General features: G+C 49.1%; 1 protein-coding gene across 3 annotated transcripts in view; it reads right to left on the bottom strand.

The window, feature by feature from the left end:
- The window catches only part of RECQL4 (RecQ like helicase 4), a 219,395-nt gene that overhangs the window by 102,261 nt on the left and 98,216 nt on the right, over window positions 1–18,918 (bottom strand). For all 3 annotated transcript variants that reach the window (XM_068271053.1, XM_068271055.1, XM_068271054.1), the window contains exons 10-12: window positions 9,382–9,495; window positions 7,991–8,113; window positions 558–650 (exon numbers count right to left, since the gene is read on the bottom strand). In XM_068271053.1, the coding sequence (XP_068127154.1) occupies window positions 558–650; window positions 7,991–8,113; window positions 9,382–9,495 (330 nt within the window). The remainder of the gene's footprint in view (window positions 1–557; window positions 651–7,990; window positions 8,114–9,381; window positions 9,496–18,918) is intronic.

The following is an 18,918-nucleotide window of genomic DNA, read 5'->3' as shown; positions in this document are numbered from 1 at the left end:
TGTATGGTGTGTTGCCAGGTGGCCTGATTGTATGGCGTATTGCCAGGTGATTGTATGGTGTGTTGCAGGCTTGTCTGATTGTACGGTGTGTTGCCAGGTGGTCTGATTGTATGGTGTGTTGCAGGCTTGTCTGATTGTATGGTGTGTTGCCAGGTGGCCTGATTGTATGTCGTATTGCCAGGTGTTCTGATTGTATGGTGTGTTGCAGGCTTGTCTGATTGTATGGTGTGTTGCCAGGTGGCCTGATTGTATGGCGTATTGCCAGGTGTTCTGATTGTATGGTGTGTTGCCGGATTGCATGGCGTGTTGCCTGGTGTTCTGATTGTACGGTGTGTTGCCAGGTGGCCTGATTGTATGGCGTGTTTCCAGCTTGTCTGATTGTACGGTGTGTGTTGAACTTCTCATGTATCGGTTACCCACCTATTGCCGGTTTCACACTCTGTACAGCGATGTGGAAGATGTTGGCGCTATAATGTGAATAATAGTTCCGGAAAACTGAGGCATCAAGTTTATCAACACAGGAAGTGAAGTAAAGAGGTGATGAAAGGAAACGTTACCTGATAAAATCCTCATAATGGCTTCTTCTTGTCCTGGCCGGAAACTCTGATATCCCAACTCACTAAGAGCAGCAAACACTTCCGGAGGGGTCTCTGGAAAACAGGAAACCGCCCCGCAGAGGCAGCTCAGTGTGTGTGTGTGCATGCATACAGCAGCACTATACATACAGCAGCACTATACATACAGCAGCAATATACATACAGCAGCAACATACATACAGCAGCAACATACATACAGCAGCAATATACATACAGCAGCAATATACATACAGCAGCAACATACATACAGCAGCAACATACATACAGCAGCAACATACATACAGCAGCAACATACATACAGCAGCACTATACATACAGCAGCACTATACATACAGCAGCAATATACATACAGCAGCAATATACATACAGCAGCAATATACATACAGCAGCAATATACATACAGCAGCAATATACATACAGCAGCACTATACATACAGCAGCACTATACATACAGCAGCAATATACATACAGCAGCAATATACATACAGCAGCACTATACATACAGCAGCACTATACATACAGCAGCAATATACATACAGCAGCAATATACATACAGCAGCAATATACATACAGCAGCACTATACATACAGCAGCAATATACATACAGCAGCAATATACATACAGCAGCAATATACATACAGCAGCACTATACATACAGCAGCAATATACATACAGCAGCAATATACATACAGCAGCACTATACATACAGCAGCACTATACATACAGCAGCAATATACATACAGCAGCAATATACATACAGCAGCAATATACATACAGCAGCACTATACATACAGCAGCAATATACATACAGCAGCAATATACATACAGCAGCAATATACATACAGCTATACATACAGCAGCAATATACATACAGCTATACATACAGCAGCAATATACATACAGCAGCAATATACATACAGCAGCAATATACATACAGCAGCAATATACATACAGCAGCACTATACATACAGCAGCAATATACATATAGCAGCAATATACATACAGCAGCAATATACACACAGCAGCAATATACATACAGCAGCAATATACATACAGCAGCAATATACATACAGCAGCACTATACATACAGCAGCAATATACATACAGCAGCAATATACATACAGCAGCAATATACATACAGCAGCAATATACATACAGCAGCAATATACATACAGCAGCAATAAAAGGTATGGGAACCCTTTGGAATTATATGGATTTCAACTCAAATGTGATGTGATCATCTTAGTCACAACAATAGACAATCACAGTCTGCCTGAACTAATACCACACAAATAATGAAATGTTTCCATGTTGTTATTGAACACACCATGTAAACATTCACATTGCAGGTAGAAAAGGTATGTGAACCCTTGGATTTAATCACTGGTTGAATCCCCTTTGACAGCAATAACTTCAACCAAACGTTTCCCGTAGTTGCAGATCAGACGTGCACAATGGTCAGGAATCATTTTTGACCATTGCGCTTTACAGAACTGTTTCAGTTCAGCAATATTCTTGGGATGTCCGGTGTAAATAGCTTTCTTGAGGTCATGCCACAGCATCTCAATCGGGATGAGGTCAGGACTCGACAGGCACACTCCAGCAGGCGTATTTTCTTCTGTTTAGGCCATTCTATTGTTGCTTTACTTTTATGCTTTAGGTTGCTGTCCTGTTGCAACAACCATCTTCTGCTGAACTTTAGCTGGTGGGCAGATGGCCTTAAGTTCTGCTGCAAGATGGCGTGCAAAGACGTGTGCTCCAGGACTGTGGTCCTGATAGCTGCAGGTCCTGATGGGACACAAGGACGTGCACTCCGGGCCTGTGGTCCTGATAGCTGCAGGTCCTGATGGTGCACAAGGACGTGTGCTCCAGGCCTGTGGTCCTGATAGCTGCAGGTCCTGATGGTGCACAAGGATGTGTGCTCCAGGCCTGTGGTCCTGATAGCTGCAGCTCCTGATGGTGGGCAAGGACGTGAGCTCCGGGCCTGTGGTCCTGATAGCTGCAGGTCCTGATGGTGCACAAGGACGTGTGCTCCGGGCCTGTGGTCCTGATAGCTGCAGGTCCTGATGGGACACAAGGACGTGCACTCCGGGCCTGTGGTCCTGATAGCTGCAGGTTCTGATGGTGCACAAGGACGTGTGCTCCAGGCCTGTGGTCCTGATAGCTGCAGGTCCTGATGGTGCACAAGGATGTGTGCTCCAGGCCTGTGGTCCTGATAGCTGCAGCTCCTGATGGTGGGCAAGGACGTGAGCTCCGGGCCTGTGGTCCTGATAGCTGCAGGTCCTGATGGTGCACAAGGACGTGTGCTCCGGGCCTGTGGTCCTGATAGCTGCAGCTCCTGATGGTGCACAAGGACGTGCACTCCGGGCCTGTGCTCCTGATAGCTGCAGGTCCTGATGATGTACAAGGACATGTGCTCCAGGCCTGTGCTGGCCAACTGGACCAGAAGTTTGTACAAAAATAATCAATGTCTTTCTCTCTCCTTGGGTGTAGTCTCCTCATGCAAGTTCCAAAAATCCTAGGATAACCCATCTTAATGACTAGCGACTTGTTGTTCTCACCCCTGCCATTACCAAGTACTTTGAACGACTGGTAGCCACACACATCAAAGCCTCCATCCCAGCAAATCTGGATCAACACCAGTTTGCCTACCAAATAAATTTTGACTTAAAGGGATACTTAAGTCTGGCCAAAAAAATGAGTTTAACTCACCTGGGGCGTCCCTCAGCCCCCTGCAGCTGATCGGTGCCCTCGCAGCTCCGCTCCGATGCTCCTGGACCCGCCGGCCTTCTTGCCGCAATAGTCGCATAGGGGGTGCTATTGTGGCTGGGAACGCGAACAATCACTCGCGTTCCCATGCCTGTCGGCCGGTGACGGCGTAACCAGAAGTCGTCGCCGGCGGGTCCAGGAGCATCGGAGCGGAGCTGCGAGGGCACCGATCGGCTGCAGGGGGCTGTGGGACGCCCCAGGTGAGTTAAACTCATTTTTTTGGCCAGACTTAAGTATCCCTTAAGTTAAAGTTACTTTTATTCAACCAGCAAGTTATTTTTTTTAATGGGAAATGACATAGGTGTCTCCCAAAAGATAATAAAATAATGTACAAGAGGCCTTATTGTGGAAAAAAAATGTTCTCAGCTTTTATTTACATTTGAAAAGTGTCCAGTCCATAATTATTCATACCCTACTCAATAATTGATAGAAAAGTCTTTATTGGCTATTACAGCAATCAATGCTTCCTATAATTGCAGACCAGCTTTGTGCATGTCTCCACAGGTATTTCTGCCCATTCATCTTAAGCAGTGAGCTCCAAATCTTTCAGGTTGGAGGGTTTTCTTGCCATCACCCTGATCTTTAGCTCCCTCCACAGATTCTCAATTGGATTCAAGTCAGGACTCTAGCTGGGACACTCCAAAACGTTAATATTGTTGACTGCTAACCATTTCTTCACCACTTTTGCCGTGTGTTTTAGGTCATTGTCATGCTGAATTGTCCACTGGTGGCCAAGGCCAAGTTTCTGCCTGATGTTGTCATTGAGAATTCTCATCGATTTCTTTTTTTTCATGGTGCCGTTTACTGTGATTAGATTTCCTGGTCCATTGGCTGAAAAACACCCCCAAAGCATTAGGTCCCCACCATGTTTGACAGTGGGGATGGTGTACTTTGGGTTGAAGGCTTCTTTTTTACGTCAAATGAAGGAAACATCATTGTGACCAAACAATTCAATTTTTGTTTCAGCTGACCAGAAGTCTTCTTCTTTGTCCAGATGAGCATTCACAAAAGTCAAGCAAGCTTTTGTGTGCCTTATCTGGAGAAGTGGCATTGTCCTTGGTCTGCATCCGTTGAACCCAGCAGTGTGCAGTGTCCGTGGGATTGTCTGTTTTGAGACATTGGGCATGATTCACAAAGCTTTTTTTTACCCGTTTTCACCTTAGTGGAGTTACTTTTTGAAGCTTCCAAAGAGCAAAAATATAACAGAATTAAGGTAACAAAGGTAAAACTGAAGTGAAGTTAATCAGGAACAACTTACTTTGAGTGATTATTTTGCTTGTAAATGTACTGAAACGTTATTTTTATAAGTTAGGTGATAAATAAGACATTATGAGAAGCATTGTGAATAGAGCCAATTGCCACCAACAGATTCACCAGAATGGCCTTGATGGTGATCCTTGGATTCTTTATCACCTCTCTCACTATCCTCCTGGCCAGCAAAGGTGTCACTTTTGGCTTCCGACCACGTCCTCAGAGATTTTCCACAGTGCAGAACATCTTGTATTGTTTAATAATACTTTGCACTGTAGCCACTGGAACTTGAAACATTTAGAAATGGCATTGTAACCCTTTGCTGACTAGTGAGCAGCCGCAATGTGCAGCCGCAGGTCCTCACTGAGCTCCTTTGTCTTAGCCATGACTGTCCACAAACCAACTGCAGAGAGCTGCTGTTTTTCACCTGTTGAGTTGATTAAAGCATCTGTTCCCAATTAGACAGGGTAATTAGGATGCTTTAGAACAGCTAGGAATTGTTGGAATGGTATAGAACTTTGGATTTTCCCACAGACTGTGACAGTTTATGAAGGGTATGGATCATTTTGGTGTGGACACTTTTTACTCAAAATGTAAATAAAAGCTGAGAAATGATAAATGTTTTTTGCCCACAATAATACCGCTTGTACATAGTCTTATCTTTTGGGAGACACTTTTGTCATTTCCTGTCAAAAAATGACTTGCTCGTTGAATAAAAGTAATTTTAAGTCAAAATTTGCCAGGGGTATGAATAATGATGGGCAGCACTGTACCTCTTCTCTGTCATCTCTTCAGCATCTGGAGTCACGTGTGGGAAGGCAGCTTCTGGCTTGTAGCTGAGTAGGCGTCTTTCAGAAGAGATTCAGTATAGATGAGGCTGAATAGCTCTCAAACCACCTATTTTTATTCTCTCCGGTACCAATATGGCTGCCTAATTTGGAATCTCCCTCATTCTCTGGTCCTGATTGGCTGAGATTTCCGTCCGTCAATCTCTATCATGTTTTGAACACCTAAGCCATAATATATTTTGTTTACAAATTACTTATTTCATTTATCTGTGGGAATTAACATAGTTTGGGATGTTTACACATACTGACATTTGCTTATCGGGTCTGTTAGACGCAGTTGATTAAAAATGGATGTCTCCAGCCATCTTGTCTGCTGATTGACTCAATTGCCCCAGACATTAGGACTTTCTGATGAGATGTCCCTCTACTAATTAGTTTGGAATGTGTTTGTCCTTTTCCTTAAATGGAGTCGGCCATTTTGACCTAGCAAAGCATGTAGATCTATAACTTACAGTCTACAGTATTTTAATGCTTCAACACTAACTATTCTTATAGAATAATCAAATAATGTGTATACTGATCACTTACCTAAATTAAATTGTATAATTTTTTATAAAAAATATTTATAAAATGTAGAAAATTATTTTTTTACAGATACTAAAAACCACCAGGTGGCATCAGAAGACAATAGGAAAAACCCTTGATAGGATTAATGTTTGCATTCCAGAATGTCTGAACCAAGGACATTATAATATTCTTTCAAAATGTGTTTCAAACTCTCTTACTTGATTACAGACTGCAGTATTTCAATGTATTTCCAAGTTATAAATTACAGGTATATTTAATTATGGGGTTTAACAATTATTTCTTCATAAGGAATGTATTGATTATTGTATCTCTCTGCAATATAAAATGGCATCAGCTTCTTGTGACAACGGTATTAACTTTCAGTTTTTTTATGCTTTTATATTTTGACACTGGCTGGGACATTTTATCTGTCCTTGCTGGCTGCAAGACCTTGTAACTAAAGTACGTCAACAAGGTTGTGAATGTTCTTTAGTCGTATATTAACACTTTCATTAGTTAAAAAGTCACGGAGTAATATTTAAATAATTACCCTAACTTCACAGTTTACATAGAAATGTTGCATAGCACATTCAAACTTAAAAGAAACATATGGCAGCTTTTCCTTCATGAACAAACAAGAATTCTGACACTATGACTGTTCCAGCAAAGAGACCTCGATACCCGACCCATGGCTGTTCCAGCAAGGAGACCTCGAAACCCGACCCATGACAGTCCCGGCAAGGAGCCCCCGTCATCCGACCCATGGCTGTTCCAGCAAGGAGACCTCGACACCCGACCCATGACAGTTCCGGCAAGGAGACCCCGTCACCCGACCCCATGACTGTTCCAGTAAGGAGACCCCCCCCCCGGTCACACAACTTATGGCTGTTCCAGCAAGGAGACCTCCCAATCACCTGACCCATGACTGTTCCAGCAAGGAGACCTCCCCCCCTGGCCACCCGAACCATGACTGTTCCAGCAAGAAGACCCCCCCTGGTCACCCGAACCATGACTGTTCCAGCAAGAAGACCCCCCCTGGTCACCCGAACCATGACTGTTCCAGCAAGAAGACCCCATCACCCTACCCATGGCTGTTGCAGCAAGGAGACCCCCCCCCCCCGGCCACCCAACCTATGGCTGTTCCAGCAAGGAGATCCTCCAATCACCTGACCCATAACTGTTCCAGCAAGGAGACCCCATCACCCCACCCATGGCTGTTGCAGCAAGGAGACCCCCCCCCCCCCCCCGGTCACCCAACCTATGGCTGTTCCAGCAAGGAGATCCTCCGTCACCCGACCCATAATGCAGGAGAACAGAGGCGACAAGAGGATAAAAGGAAGCTAAATGAGCTTAAAAACCAAATTCTTGGTAAATGGAGGAGGTAGTGGTGGACTTACCTCCTCCAAGTAGACACACAACGACTGTAGTAAAGACAGTCAATATATTTTATTTATGAACTCCAAATATGCAATTCGTTTCGCAGGTTTGATCCCGCTTCATCAGGCAATAACAACGGAGCAATAGCATATGTGGTCAGTAGAAGAGCCTGACCCAGGACTGTTCCGGCAAGGAGACCCCGTCACCCTACTCATGGCTTTTCCAGTAAAGAGACCCCCCCCCGTCACCCAACCTATGGCTGTTCCAGCAAGGATACCCCGTCACCCGACCCATGACTGTTCCAGTAAGAAGACACCCCCCCCCCGGTCACACAACCTATGGCTGTTCCAGCAAGGAGACCCCCCAATCACCTGACCCATGACTGTTCCAGCAAGGAGACCCCCACCTGGTCATCCGAACCATGATTGTTCCAGCAAGGAGACCCCGTCACCCGACCCCATGACTGTTCCAGCAAGGAGACCCTCTGTCACCCGAACCATGATTGTTACAGCAAGAAGACCCCGTCACCCTACCCATGGCTGTTCCAGCAAGGAGACCCCCGGTCACCCGAACCATGACTGTTCATCACTTGCCATAGGTCAGTAGTGAGTCTCACAATGATAAAATCAGGAGAGGTTTTACCTTGGATTTTCCCAGATGACTGCAGCTCATAGAGGGGCTTCATTCCAGGAGGGGGAGGGGCCAATTCCTGGGTTACGGAGGTAACCACATCTGGATACACATTAGGATGGTCGTCATTGACTCCTGAAAAAAAATTATTTTCATTAGTCATGCGAGATCAGCATTCACATTTTTCTGAAAACAAAAACTAACACTGAGCATAAATCTGGTATTACAGCACCATAATGTGCTGACTACAAAGCTCCATCTCACAGCAGCCTCCCGATCTCCCTCCACTACAGTCTCCACCCTCCCCCTCCATCCTTCCTTTACTGCAGCCTACCCATCCCTCCCTTGCTGCAGCCTACACCTCCCTCCTCCACTGCAGCCTCCTCCTCGGTCCTCCCTCCTCTGCAGGCTCCCCTCCTCCAGTGCAGCCTCCCCTCTCCATTCTTCCTCTGCTACAACCTCCCCCTCTGTCCCTGCTGCAGCCTCCTGCTCTCCTTCCTCCGCTGTAGCCTCTCCCTCCGTCCCTGCCTTGCTGCAGCCTCCCTCTCCATTTCTCCTCTGCTGCATCCTGATCCTCAGTCCTTCCTCTGCTGCAGCCTCATCCACCGCCATCCTTCTACTGCATCCTTTCCCGAGGTCCCTCATGGCAGCCTCCTGATGTCCTCCACTGTAGCCTCCCCCGACGCCCTTCCTCATCGCAGCCTCCCCAACTTCTTTCCTCACTGTAGCCTCCCCAGACTTCCTTCCTCACTGTAGCCTCCCCCGACGGCCCTCCTCCATGTAGCCTCCCTCGACGGCCCTCCTCCATGTAGCCTCCCTCGACGGCCCTCCTCCATGCAGCATCCTCCAATAGCCCTCCTCACTGTAGCCTCCCCCGATGTCCCTTCTCCCTGTAGCATTCCCCGATGGCCCTCTTCTCTGTAGCCTCCCCCGACGGCCCTCCACACTGTAGCCTCCCCCGACGCCCTTCCTCGTCTCAGCCTCCCCGACTTCCTTCCTCAATGTAGCCTCCCTCAATCTCCTTCCTCACTGTAGCCTCCCCCAACGGCCCTCCTCCATGTAGCCTCCCCAGATGGCCCTCCACACTGTAGCCTCCCCCGACGACCCTCCAAACTGTAGCCTCCCCCGATGGCCCTCTTCCATGTAGCCTCCTCCAACAGCACTCCACACTGTAGCCTCCCCTATGTCCCTTCTCACTGTAGCCTTCCCCGACGGCCCTCCACACTGTAGCCTCCCCCGACGGCCCTCCACACTGTAGCCCCCTGATGGTCCTCCTCCTCCCTGTAACCACCCCCAATGTCCCTCCTCACTGTAGCCTTCCCTGACGGCCCTCCTCCCTGTAGCCTCCCAAGCATCTTTCTCTGGAAACCTTTCGGCAGGCATTTCAGCACTGGACCTCTCACCCATTACAGTGTGTATAGGAGTATTGGTCATCCTGGCCACATCCTCCAATGTTGGTAACACAAGCTCCTCCTCTTCCTGTACGGGGTCTGGCTGAGGTTTCATCACTGTGGGAACTAAAAGGGATGAAAGATGAAACTACGTAAGTTAGCCAAGCATTTACAGTCTCTCCACTCAACCGGTTATTAGTATGAATACATATATACTGTACATTATATATACAGTACAGACCAAACGTTTGGACAGACCTTCTCATTCAAAGAGTTTTCTTTATTTTCATGACTATGAACATTGTAGATTCACACTGAAGGCATCCAAACTATGAATTACCACATGTGGAAGTACCAAAAAGTGTGACACAGCTGAAAATATGTCATATTCTAGGTTCTGCAAAGTAGCCACTGTGACGGACGAGCCGTGAGGCCAGAAAACGCAATCGGTTTCCTGCACCGATTGTTGTTGCGTTGCCAGATCTGGATTGTATGTCTATGGATACCAGGCAGTCAAGCCTGGGGGTCTCTATTGTCTTCATAGGAGTTAGAAGAGTTCTTTTCAATGAAGCCTGTTGTCTGTGACTGTCCCAAGGTTTTGTTTAATTAGCAAGGAACAAAGGATTTCCTTTCACAGGCAGAACCTCAGATAGGTGTCAATTGCTCCACCATTTGGTGAGCCCAAGCAAAGGGAGCTTCTCTCACAGCATGAAACCAGACTGGCTGACTCCATCAGAAGCAGAGAGTAAGTGAATGCTGTACATGATTTTTTGCACCTTTACGGAATCGAGTATCTAGGATAATTATGAGAGTTGTATCGTTGGGTTTGTAGTGTCTTGCCAGATCTTTTGATACCAGCCTTGCGGGGCATGGGGTGCTCTACAACCAAGTTATTAAACTTCTCAGGAACTGGACCCTCTACCCTAATCAAGTCTGATGTCATAGGAATTGTCATAATCTGATGAATATTAATCGGTTATCTTGTTTCTAGGGAGTGTCTGCAACACCTCAACCAAATAACTGTGTGTGCTAGGGCTCAAAACAAGAGCAATTTGTTATTAATCGGTTATCAACGCAAATGTGCCATTTATCGGTTTTGAGTTAGTGTTTTATAAGTTTAAATCTAAATCTCTCTTCAAGGCCTTGAACTGTGATTGGTTTGTAATTCAGAGGGGGTAGGCGTTGCCACACCCCCAAACTAGCTTCATCAAAAGCACATTGCTAGCAGGCGGACCTCAGTCCTCCACTTTGAAACATCATCCTGTTTACATCCTTGCCAGCTTGAGGACATGCTGGCATCCAGCTTGTTTGGACTTTGACACTGAGTCTCCCACTCTGAAACCAAGGACTTAGCATTTCTTTTCCCAGAAAGGACATATTTCCACATGAACTTAAGTATCCATATTTTCTTCCATTTTTATTTCATACTGTGCTATTATTTGTCTCTATAATTGTTGATTTTAACGATTTTCTGTATATATTATTTATATTGCATTTTTAATAAACAACGCTAACGTCATTTATTTGTTCAGCAACCCTGCTATTCAGCCGCACAAACTGACCCCTGACTTGTGAAGAGTCGTTACTATTGTTGATAGCTAGAGAAAATAGAGTGTTTTTAACCGTTTTCTATTTGCAGGTCTAGAGTCAGTCAGTCAGTGGGGTTCCTCTGTCCCATGGTACAGTGTTCTCCCCAGGCTCTTTTAGCCGGGTGCTCCACCCGGCTAGTTTTGGTGAGCACCCGGCTGTCATCGGCTCACTTCCTCCTCTGCTGTAATCAGAGTTGTGCAAAAAAGCACCAGCCCTGTATTCTCTGATCTCGCCCCACCCAGCTACTTTTTCATGCCACCCGGCTGGAAAAAATTTCTGGGGAGAACACTGGGGTAAGAGAGGTGGCGGCAGTTATACCCTGAATTAGTGGGTAATTTGTATTCAGCGGTTTCTGCACACCGATTGCGACCACAGATTGCATGGTCTGTGTGCTGAAACCAATTGGAAGGCATTGTGCGGTCCGGCCACTAGGGGCCCTGTGACAGTGGTTGACAGTGTCTGGGATCTGTGTTGTGCTGAAAGTATCTAAGATAGCGCTATCAAATTAGCCCTGTCGAGAAACAAACTAATTCGATGGTTGTAGCTGAATGCAATATATTTTTTATATATACAGAGAGACTGTGTAGCCAGTACCCTTCCCAAAAGTTTTATTTTATTTGGCATGGAAATGTCCAGGAACTACAAGAGCATGTGCCTAGCAGATCTGGCAAATCTTTGTCAAACGCGGGGCAGTGACATCCGCTGCAAGTCAAAACAGGACATGGTAACAGACTTATTTCAGTGGGATACCCAGCAACTGCAGGAGCGGGATGTGTCCGCTGAGGTGGACACTGGCCCATCTAACTCAAGTCGAGGAGAACCAGAGACTGAAGATCCTTAGTGTACAGAGGTTGAGCATCCTGCCGGCAATGCTGCGACAGTTACGCAGGAGGCTGTCAGTATGGACCCCGATCTCAGAGCTTCTCCGAGTACTCGCCTGGAACCGTCCAGTACTGGACTGTCCATTTGTGCTGATCCGCTAATGCAGCTGGCATTACAAAAGCTGATGGACACTGACCTGGATAAATACCTGCAGTACATGCGTGAGGAGTAGAGGTGGGCGAACAGTTCGGCTGTGTTAGCCGAACTGTTCGGGCTGCCCAACCTGTTATGTTGCTGTGGCTTTTACTACTTCCGGGTCGCAATGACCCGGAGTAGTACGTCTGCGCTGGCCCGGCGGAGCACGTCCTAGATCGCGCTCACGTTGCCGGGCACTCTCTGCGCATGTGTGTGACGTCATCAGTGACGTCACACACATGCGCAGAGAGTGCCCGGCAACGTGAGCGCGATCTAGGACGCGCTCCGCCAGGCCAGCGCAGACGTACTACTCCGGGTCATTGCGACCCGGAAGTAGTAAAAGCCACAGCAACATAACAGGTTGGGCAGCCCGAACAGTTCGGCTAACACAGCCGAACTGTTCGCCCACCTCTAGTGAGGAGCTCCAGGCTACAGAAGCGCGTGAGGAGTGCCAATCTGCAGAATGCCAAGCACATGAGGAGCGCCAAGCTACAGAACGGGAGCGCCAACGACAGCATGAACTGGACATGAACAGTTCATCGCCCAGCTTCCCTGCTGAAAGAGCCGCATCACCTGTAAGTGCAAAATTTAAATTTGCTACTATTGAAAAAGACACTGACATTGACTTGTTTTTGCGGTCTTTTGAAAAAGCATGCCGTCAGTATAGTCTCTCCCAAGACCAGTGGGCCAGACATCTGATGCCTTTGCTGCGCTACAAAGCGCTTGATGCTTTCGCAGAGTTACCTCATCCATGCTGACTGGACTGAGTAGAAGATTTTTCAGACTTTTCAACCTTCTCAGTCTTATGTCTTTTGGGGTATAAAACATAATAAACGATAGCCAGCCATTAGACAAATCCCTCTATACATAACATACATCCAGCCAAGCAGAAGAAACATAATCACATCTACTTGCCAGAGAGGGATCCTGGGCAGATTCAGCAGATTGTGCAGGAGCTGACCCAGAGGCGTCCTCCATGATCTCAGCCACAAACCAGAGTGCATCATGGACTCTACAAACTTATACCTGTGCTGCTGATTTGATGCAGCTGATCCAATTATGCATGCGGCCCCTGCCGGCTAAGCATATGCTTAATCAGCTTCTTACCTTAAGGAATCAGCTGTATGCCGATTCCTAATCACCGCCGCGGCCCCTGCCGCCCGGCTCAGACTTCAGATCACGCGGGACGCCAGCGCGTGACTACCTCCGGTTCAACCGGAAGTGAACTCTCTCCAATGCACGCACCTGCGCGCATAAAGTTGCTGCCTCCAATGGAGAAGCCTCCTCCACGCTGCAGGGCTCCGACTGTTCACTGAACAGTGCTGCTTGGAGCCCTGGAAAACGCTGCCCCTGCCGCCTGACATGGATGGCACTCCTGGAGACCTCTCCCATGCATCCCGTCCGGGACAGGAAACTAAACTGAGGTACTGTGGCAGGTGTAGTATCTTATATGTGGCTGCCTATTGCTTATGCAAATTCTTCTTTTAACAGTTTCCTGTCCACAGTGGGGAGGGAGACAAGTCTCATCCAGGGGTGCTGTCCGAAATGACGTTCTGGGAAAAGATAATGATTATACCACTATAAAAGATGCTATAATCACTGTGATCTGAGGGTGTGGGCGGGTGATTGGGTGCGCGCAAAGGGCAGATTAGGGTCTGATCTGATGGGTAGCAGTGACAGGTGGTGACACGGGGTGACGAGGTGATTGATAGGTGATCAGTAGGTGATTACAGGGGGAATATATGAAAGCAATGCACTGGCGAGTTGATCAGAGGGGGTCTGAGGGCGCTCTTAGGGTGTGGGCGGGTGACTGGGTGCCCGCAAGGGGCAGATTAGGGTCTGATCTGATGGGTAGCAGTGACAGGTGGTGACAGGGTGATTGATAGGTGATCAGTAGGTGATTAGAGGGGAGAACACATGTAAACAATGCACTTCAGAGGTGATCTGAGAGCAGGTCTGCGGGCGATCTGAGGGTGTGGGCGGGTGATCAGGTGCCCGCAAGGGGCAGGTTAGGGTCTGATCTGATGGGTGGCAGTGACAGGTGGTGACAGGGGGTGATTGATGGGTGATTGACAGGTGATCAGTGGGTGATTACAGGGGAGAATAGATGTATACAGTACACAGGAGGAGGGGTTCTGTGATGGATCTGAGGGTGTGTGGGGGGGGGGGTGATCCAGGAGGCAGTTTAGGACCTAATCTAAATTTTAGCATTGACAGATAGTGACGGGGTGATTGATGGGTGATTAGGTGCAAACAGTGGTCTGAGGGGGTGATGGGGGGGTCTGAGGGGTGCTGTGGGCGATCAGGGGGCAGGGGGGCCAGATCAGTGTGAATTTGTGTTTACTAGAAGGGCTGCCTCCTGCCCTGGTGGTCCCTCGATCCCTGGGACCACCAGGGCAGGAGGCAGCATGTATAATACACTTTGTTAGCTTAACAAAGTGTATTATACACTTTGTGTGCGGCAGATCGGGGGTTAACAACCCACCGGCGCTGCTAATTGGCCGGCGGGTTGACGTCACGGGTGGGAGGAGCCTAATGCCGGTGGATGCACGCGCATCCCTGCGCGCGATCCCCGGCCATTCAGTCCCCCAGGAGCCGCCGCCGATCGATGTTACGCGGTCCTGGGGGTGCCACTTTGCCGCCGCCCATAGGTAGTGGGCGGTCGGCAAGTGGTTAAATTCACCAGAAAGCGGGTTTCGGGTAGGGCGCGGGTAGCGGATGCGGGTCTGAAAAACTGGACCCGCGCAGGCCTCAACAGTCCAGAATCATATTCAAGAAACTGTGCCTGGCCTACAAATCTGTCCACAAAACCTGTCCAACCTACATTTCCGATCTTACTCAGAGGTACACAACTAGCCGCTCACTCCGCTCCTCCAATGAACTTTGCCTGACCGCCCCCCGCATCACCCAGTCCCATGCACGCCTCCAGGACTTCTCAAGAGCTGCTCCAACACTGTGGAACTCCCTACCTCCCTCCATTAGGGTTCCCTCCGCCTTCAATATCTTCAAGAAGGCCCTCAAAACTCAACTTTTCACTCTGTCCCACCACCCCTCACTGGTGCTCTAAACCTGCAACTGAACTCTGGTCCCCTACCCTTCTTGTCTCTACCCCTCACTCTAGATTGTAAGCCTTCGGGCAGGGTCCTCCTTCCTATGTCTACTACCTATTCGCGCACCTCCATCACCGTACACCCATCTTATGGATCTGAGTGAACTCGACTTGCCTAATCTCCATGCTCCCATGCAGTGACTGACTAAGCATTACCTTGTACTCATAATGTGCTGTGTGATCTGGTTTTTCTTGTATTCCTGTATTGTCATATTGCTGTATGTCACCCCTAAATATTGTCCAACCTAAACTGCTGCGTACTATGTCGGCACTTTATAAATACAATAAATAAATATAGCACCAACATCTTCTGTAGCACTGTACATGGTGCAAAACAAATAGTGGGGAACAGATACATGAGAAGTTCAAGACACTGTACAGTCAGAACATCCAGCAACACACAGAGGGAAACCTATACAGTCATGGCCAAAATTGTTGGCATCCCAGAAACTTTTCAAGAAAATCAAACATTTCTCACAGAAAAGTATTGCAGTTACACGTTTGGCTATACACGTGTTTATTCCCTTTGTGTGTATTGGAACAAAACAAAAAAACAAAAAAGAAAAAAAGCAAATTGAACAGAATGTCACACAAAACTCCAAAAATGGGCTGGACAGAATTATTGGCGCCCTTAAAGGAATTGTCAGGCAAAAAAAAAAAAAAAGAGGAGTTTCACTCACCTGGGGCTTCTACCATGCAGCCATCCTGTGCCCTCGCAGTCACTCACTGCTGCTCCAGTCCCCCGCCGCCAGCTAGTTCTGCTTCTACCAGCCCCCTGCAGCCATCCTGTGCCCTCGTAGTCACTCACTGCTGCTCCAGTCCCACGCCACCAGCTAGTTCTGCTTCTGCCAGCCCCATGCAGCCATCCCGTGCCCTCATAGTCACTCACTGCTGCTCCGGTCCCCCGCCACCAGCTAGTTCTGCTTCTACCAGCCCCATGCAGCCATCCTGTGCCCTCATAGTCACTCACTGCTGCTCCAGTCCCCCGCCTCCAGCTAGTTCTGCTTCTACCAGCCCCATGCAGCCATCCTGTGCCCTCGTAGTCACTCACTGCTGCTCCAGTCCCCCGCCACCAGCTAGTTCTGCTTCTACCAGCCGCATGCAGCCATCCTGTGCCCTCGTAGTCACTGCTGCTCCAGTCCCCTGCCACCAGCTAGTTCTGCTTCTACCAGCCCCATGCAGCCATCCTGTGCCCTCGCAGTCACTCACTGCTGCTCCAGTCCCACGCCACCAGCTAGATCTGCTTCTACCAGCCCCATGCAGCCATCCTGTGCCCTTGTAGTCACTCACTGCTGCTCTGGTCCCCCACCGCCAGCTAGTTCTGCTTCTACCAGCCCCATGCAGCCATCCTGTGCCCTCGTAGTCACTCACTGCTGCTCCAGTCCCCCTCCACCAGCTAGTTCTGCTTCTGCCAGCCCCATGCAGCCATCTTGTGCCCTCGTAGTCACTCACTGCTGCTCCAGTCCCCCGCCGCCAGCTAGTTCTGCTTCTACCAGCCCCATGCAGCCATCCTGTGCCCTCGTAGTCACTCACTGCTGCTCCAGTCCCCCGCCACCAGCTAGTTCTGCTTCTACCAGCCCCATGCAGCCATCCTGTGCCCCCGTAGTCACTCACTGCTGCTCCAGTCCCCCCGCCGCCAGCTAGTTCTGCTTCTACCAGCCCCCTGCAGCCATCCTGTGCCCTCGTAGTCACTCACTGCTACTCCGGCCCCCCTCCGCCAGCTAGTTCTGCTTCTACCAGCCCCATGCAGCCATCCTGTGCCCTCGTAGTCACTCACTGCTGCTCCAGTCCCCCGCCGCCAGCTAGTTCTGCTTCTACCAGTCCCATGCAGCCATCCTGTGCCTTTGTAGTCACTCACTGCTGCTCCAGTCCCCCCTGCCACCAGCTAGTTCTGCTTCTACCAGCCCCTTGCAGTCATCCTGTGCCCTCGTAGTCACTCACTGCTGCTCCAGTCCCCCGCCGCCAGCTAGTTCTGCTTCTACCAGCCCCATGCAGCCATCCCGTGCCCTCATAGTCACTCACTGCTGCTCCGGTCCCCCGCCACCAGCTAGTTCTGCTTCTACCAGCCCCATGCAGCCATCCTGTGCCCTCGCAGTCACTCACTGCTGCTCCAGTCCCACGCCACCAGCTAGATCTGCTTCTACCAGCCCCATGCAGCCATCCTGTGCCCTTGTAGTCACTCACTGCTGCTCCGGTCCCCCACCGCCAGCTAGTTCTGCTTCTACCAGCCCCATGCAGCCATCCTGTGCCCTCGTAGTCACTAACTGCTGCTCCAGTCCCCCGCCGCCAGCTAGTTCTGCTTCTACCAGCCCCATGCAGCCATCCTGTGCCCTCATAGTCACTCACTGCTACTCCGGTCCCCCGCCACCAGCTAGTTCTGCTTCTACCAGCCCCATGCAGCCATCCTGTGCCCTCACAGTCACTCACTGCTGCTCCAGTCCCACGCCACCAGCTAGATCTGCTTCTACCAGCCCCATGCAGCCATCCTGTGCCCTTGTAGTCACTCACTGCTGCTCCGGTCCCCCGCCGCCAGCTAGTTCTGCTTCTACCAGCCCCATGCAGCCATCCTGTGCCCTCGTAGTCACTAACTGCTGCTCCAGTCCCCCGCCGCCAGCTAGTTCTGCTTCTACCAGCCCCATGCAGCCATCCTGTGCCCTCGTAGTCACTCACTACTGCTCCAGTCCCCCGTCGCCAGCTAGTTCTGCTTCTACCAGCCCCATGCAGCCATCCTGTGCCCTTGTAGCCACTCACTGCTGCTCCAGTCTAAAAAAAAGTTCGCGCTGCAACGCTAACGAAGCAGAACTAGCTGGTGGAGGGGGACTGGAGCAGCAGTGACTACGAGGGCACAGGATGGCTGCATGGGGCTGGTAGAAGCAGAACTAGCTGGTGGTGGGGGACTGGAGCAGCAGTGAGTGACTACGAGGGCACAGGATGGCTGCATGGGGCTGGTAGAAGCAGAACTAGCTGGCGGCTAGGTGTTCAATGGGATTTAGATCTGGACTCATTGCTGGCCACGTCAGAAGTCTGCAGCGCGTTGTTGCCATCCATTTCTACGTGCTTTCTGACATATGTTTGGGGTCACTGTCCTGCTGGAAGGCACAAGACCTTGAACAAAAACCCAGCTTTCTGACACTGGGCTCTACGGTGCGACCAAAAATCCTTTGGTAATCCTCAGATTTCATGATGCCTTCCACACATTAACCCAGTGCCAGAGGCAGCAAAACAACCCCAAAACATCACTGAACCTCCACTATATTTCACTGTTGGTACTGTGTTCTTCTTTTTGTAGAATTATGTGCTTTACCAAAAAACTCTATCTTGGTCTCATCTGTCCACAAGACGTTTTCCCAGAAGGATTTTGGCTTACTCAGGTACATTTTGGCGAACTGTAGTCTTGCTTTTTAGGTCTGAGTCAGTAGTGGGGTCCTCCTGGGTCTCCTGCCATAGCGTTTCATTTCATATAAATGTTGAGGATAGTTTGCGCTGACACTGATGCTCCCCGAGCCTGCAGGACAGCTTGAATTTCTTTGGAACTTGTTTGGGGCTGCTCATCCACCATCCGGACTATCCTGCGTTGCAACCTTTCATCAATTTTTCTCTTCCATCCACGCCCAGGGAGAATAGCTACAGTGCCATGGGTTGCAAACTTCTTGATAATGTTGTGGACTGTGGACAAAGGCAAATTTAGATCTCTGGAGACGGACTTGTAACCTTGAGATTGTTGATGTTTTCCACAATTTTGGTTCTCAAGTCCTCAGAGAGTTCTCGTCTCCTCTTTCTGTTGTCCATGCTTAGTGTGGAACACAGAGATGCACAATGCAAAAACTAAGTAA

This window comes from Hyperolius riggenbachi, chromosome 2, assembly GCF_040937935.1.
Source record: "Hyperolius riggenbachi isolate aHypRig1 chromosome 2, aHypRig1.pri, whole genome shotgun sequence".
NCBI lineage: Eukaryota > Metazoa > Chordata > Amphibia > Anura > Hyperoliidae > Hyperolius > Hyperolius riggenbachi.
Note: the sequence above shows the minus strand (reverse complement) of the source record. Positions and strands in the feature narration are given on the sequence as shown.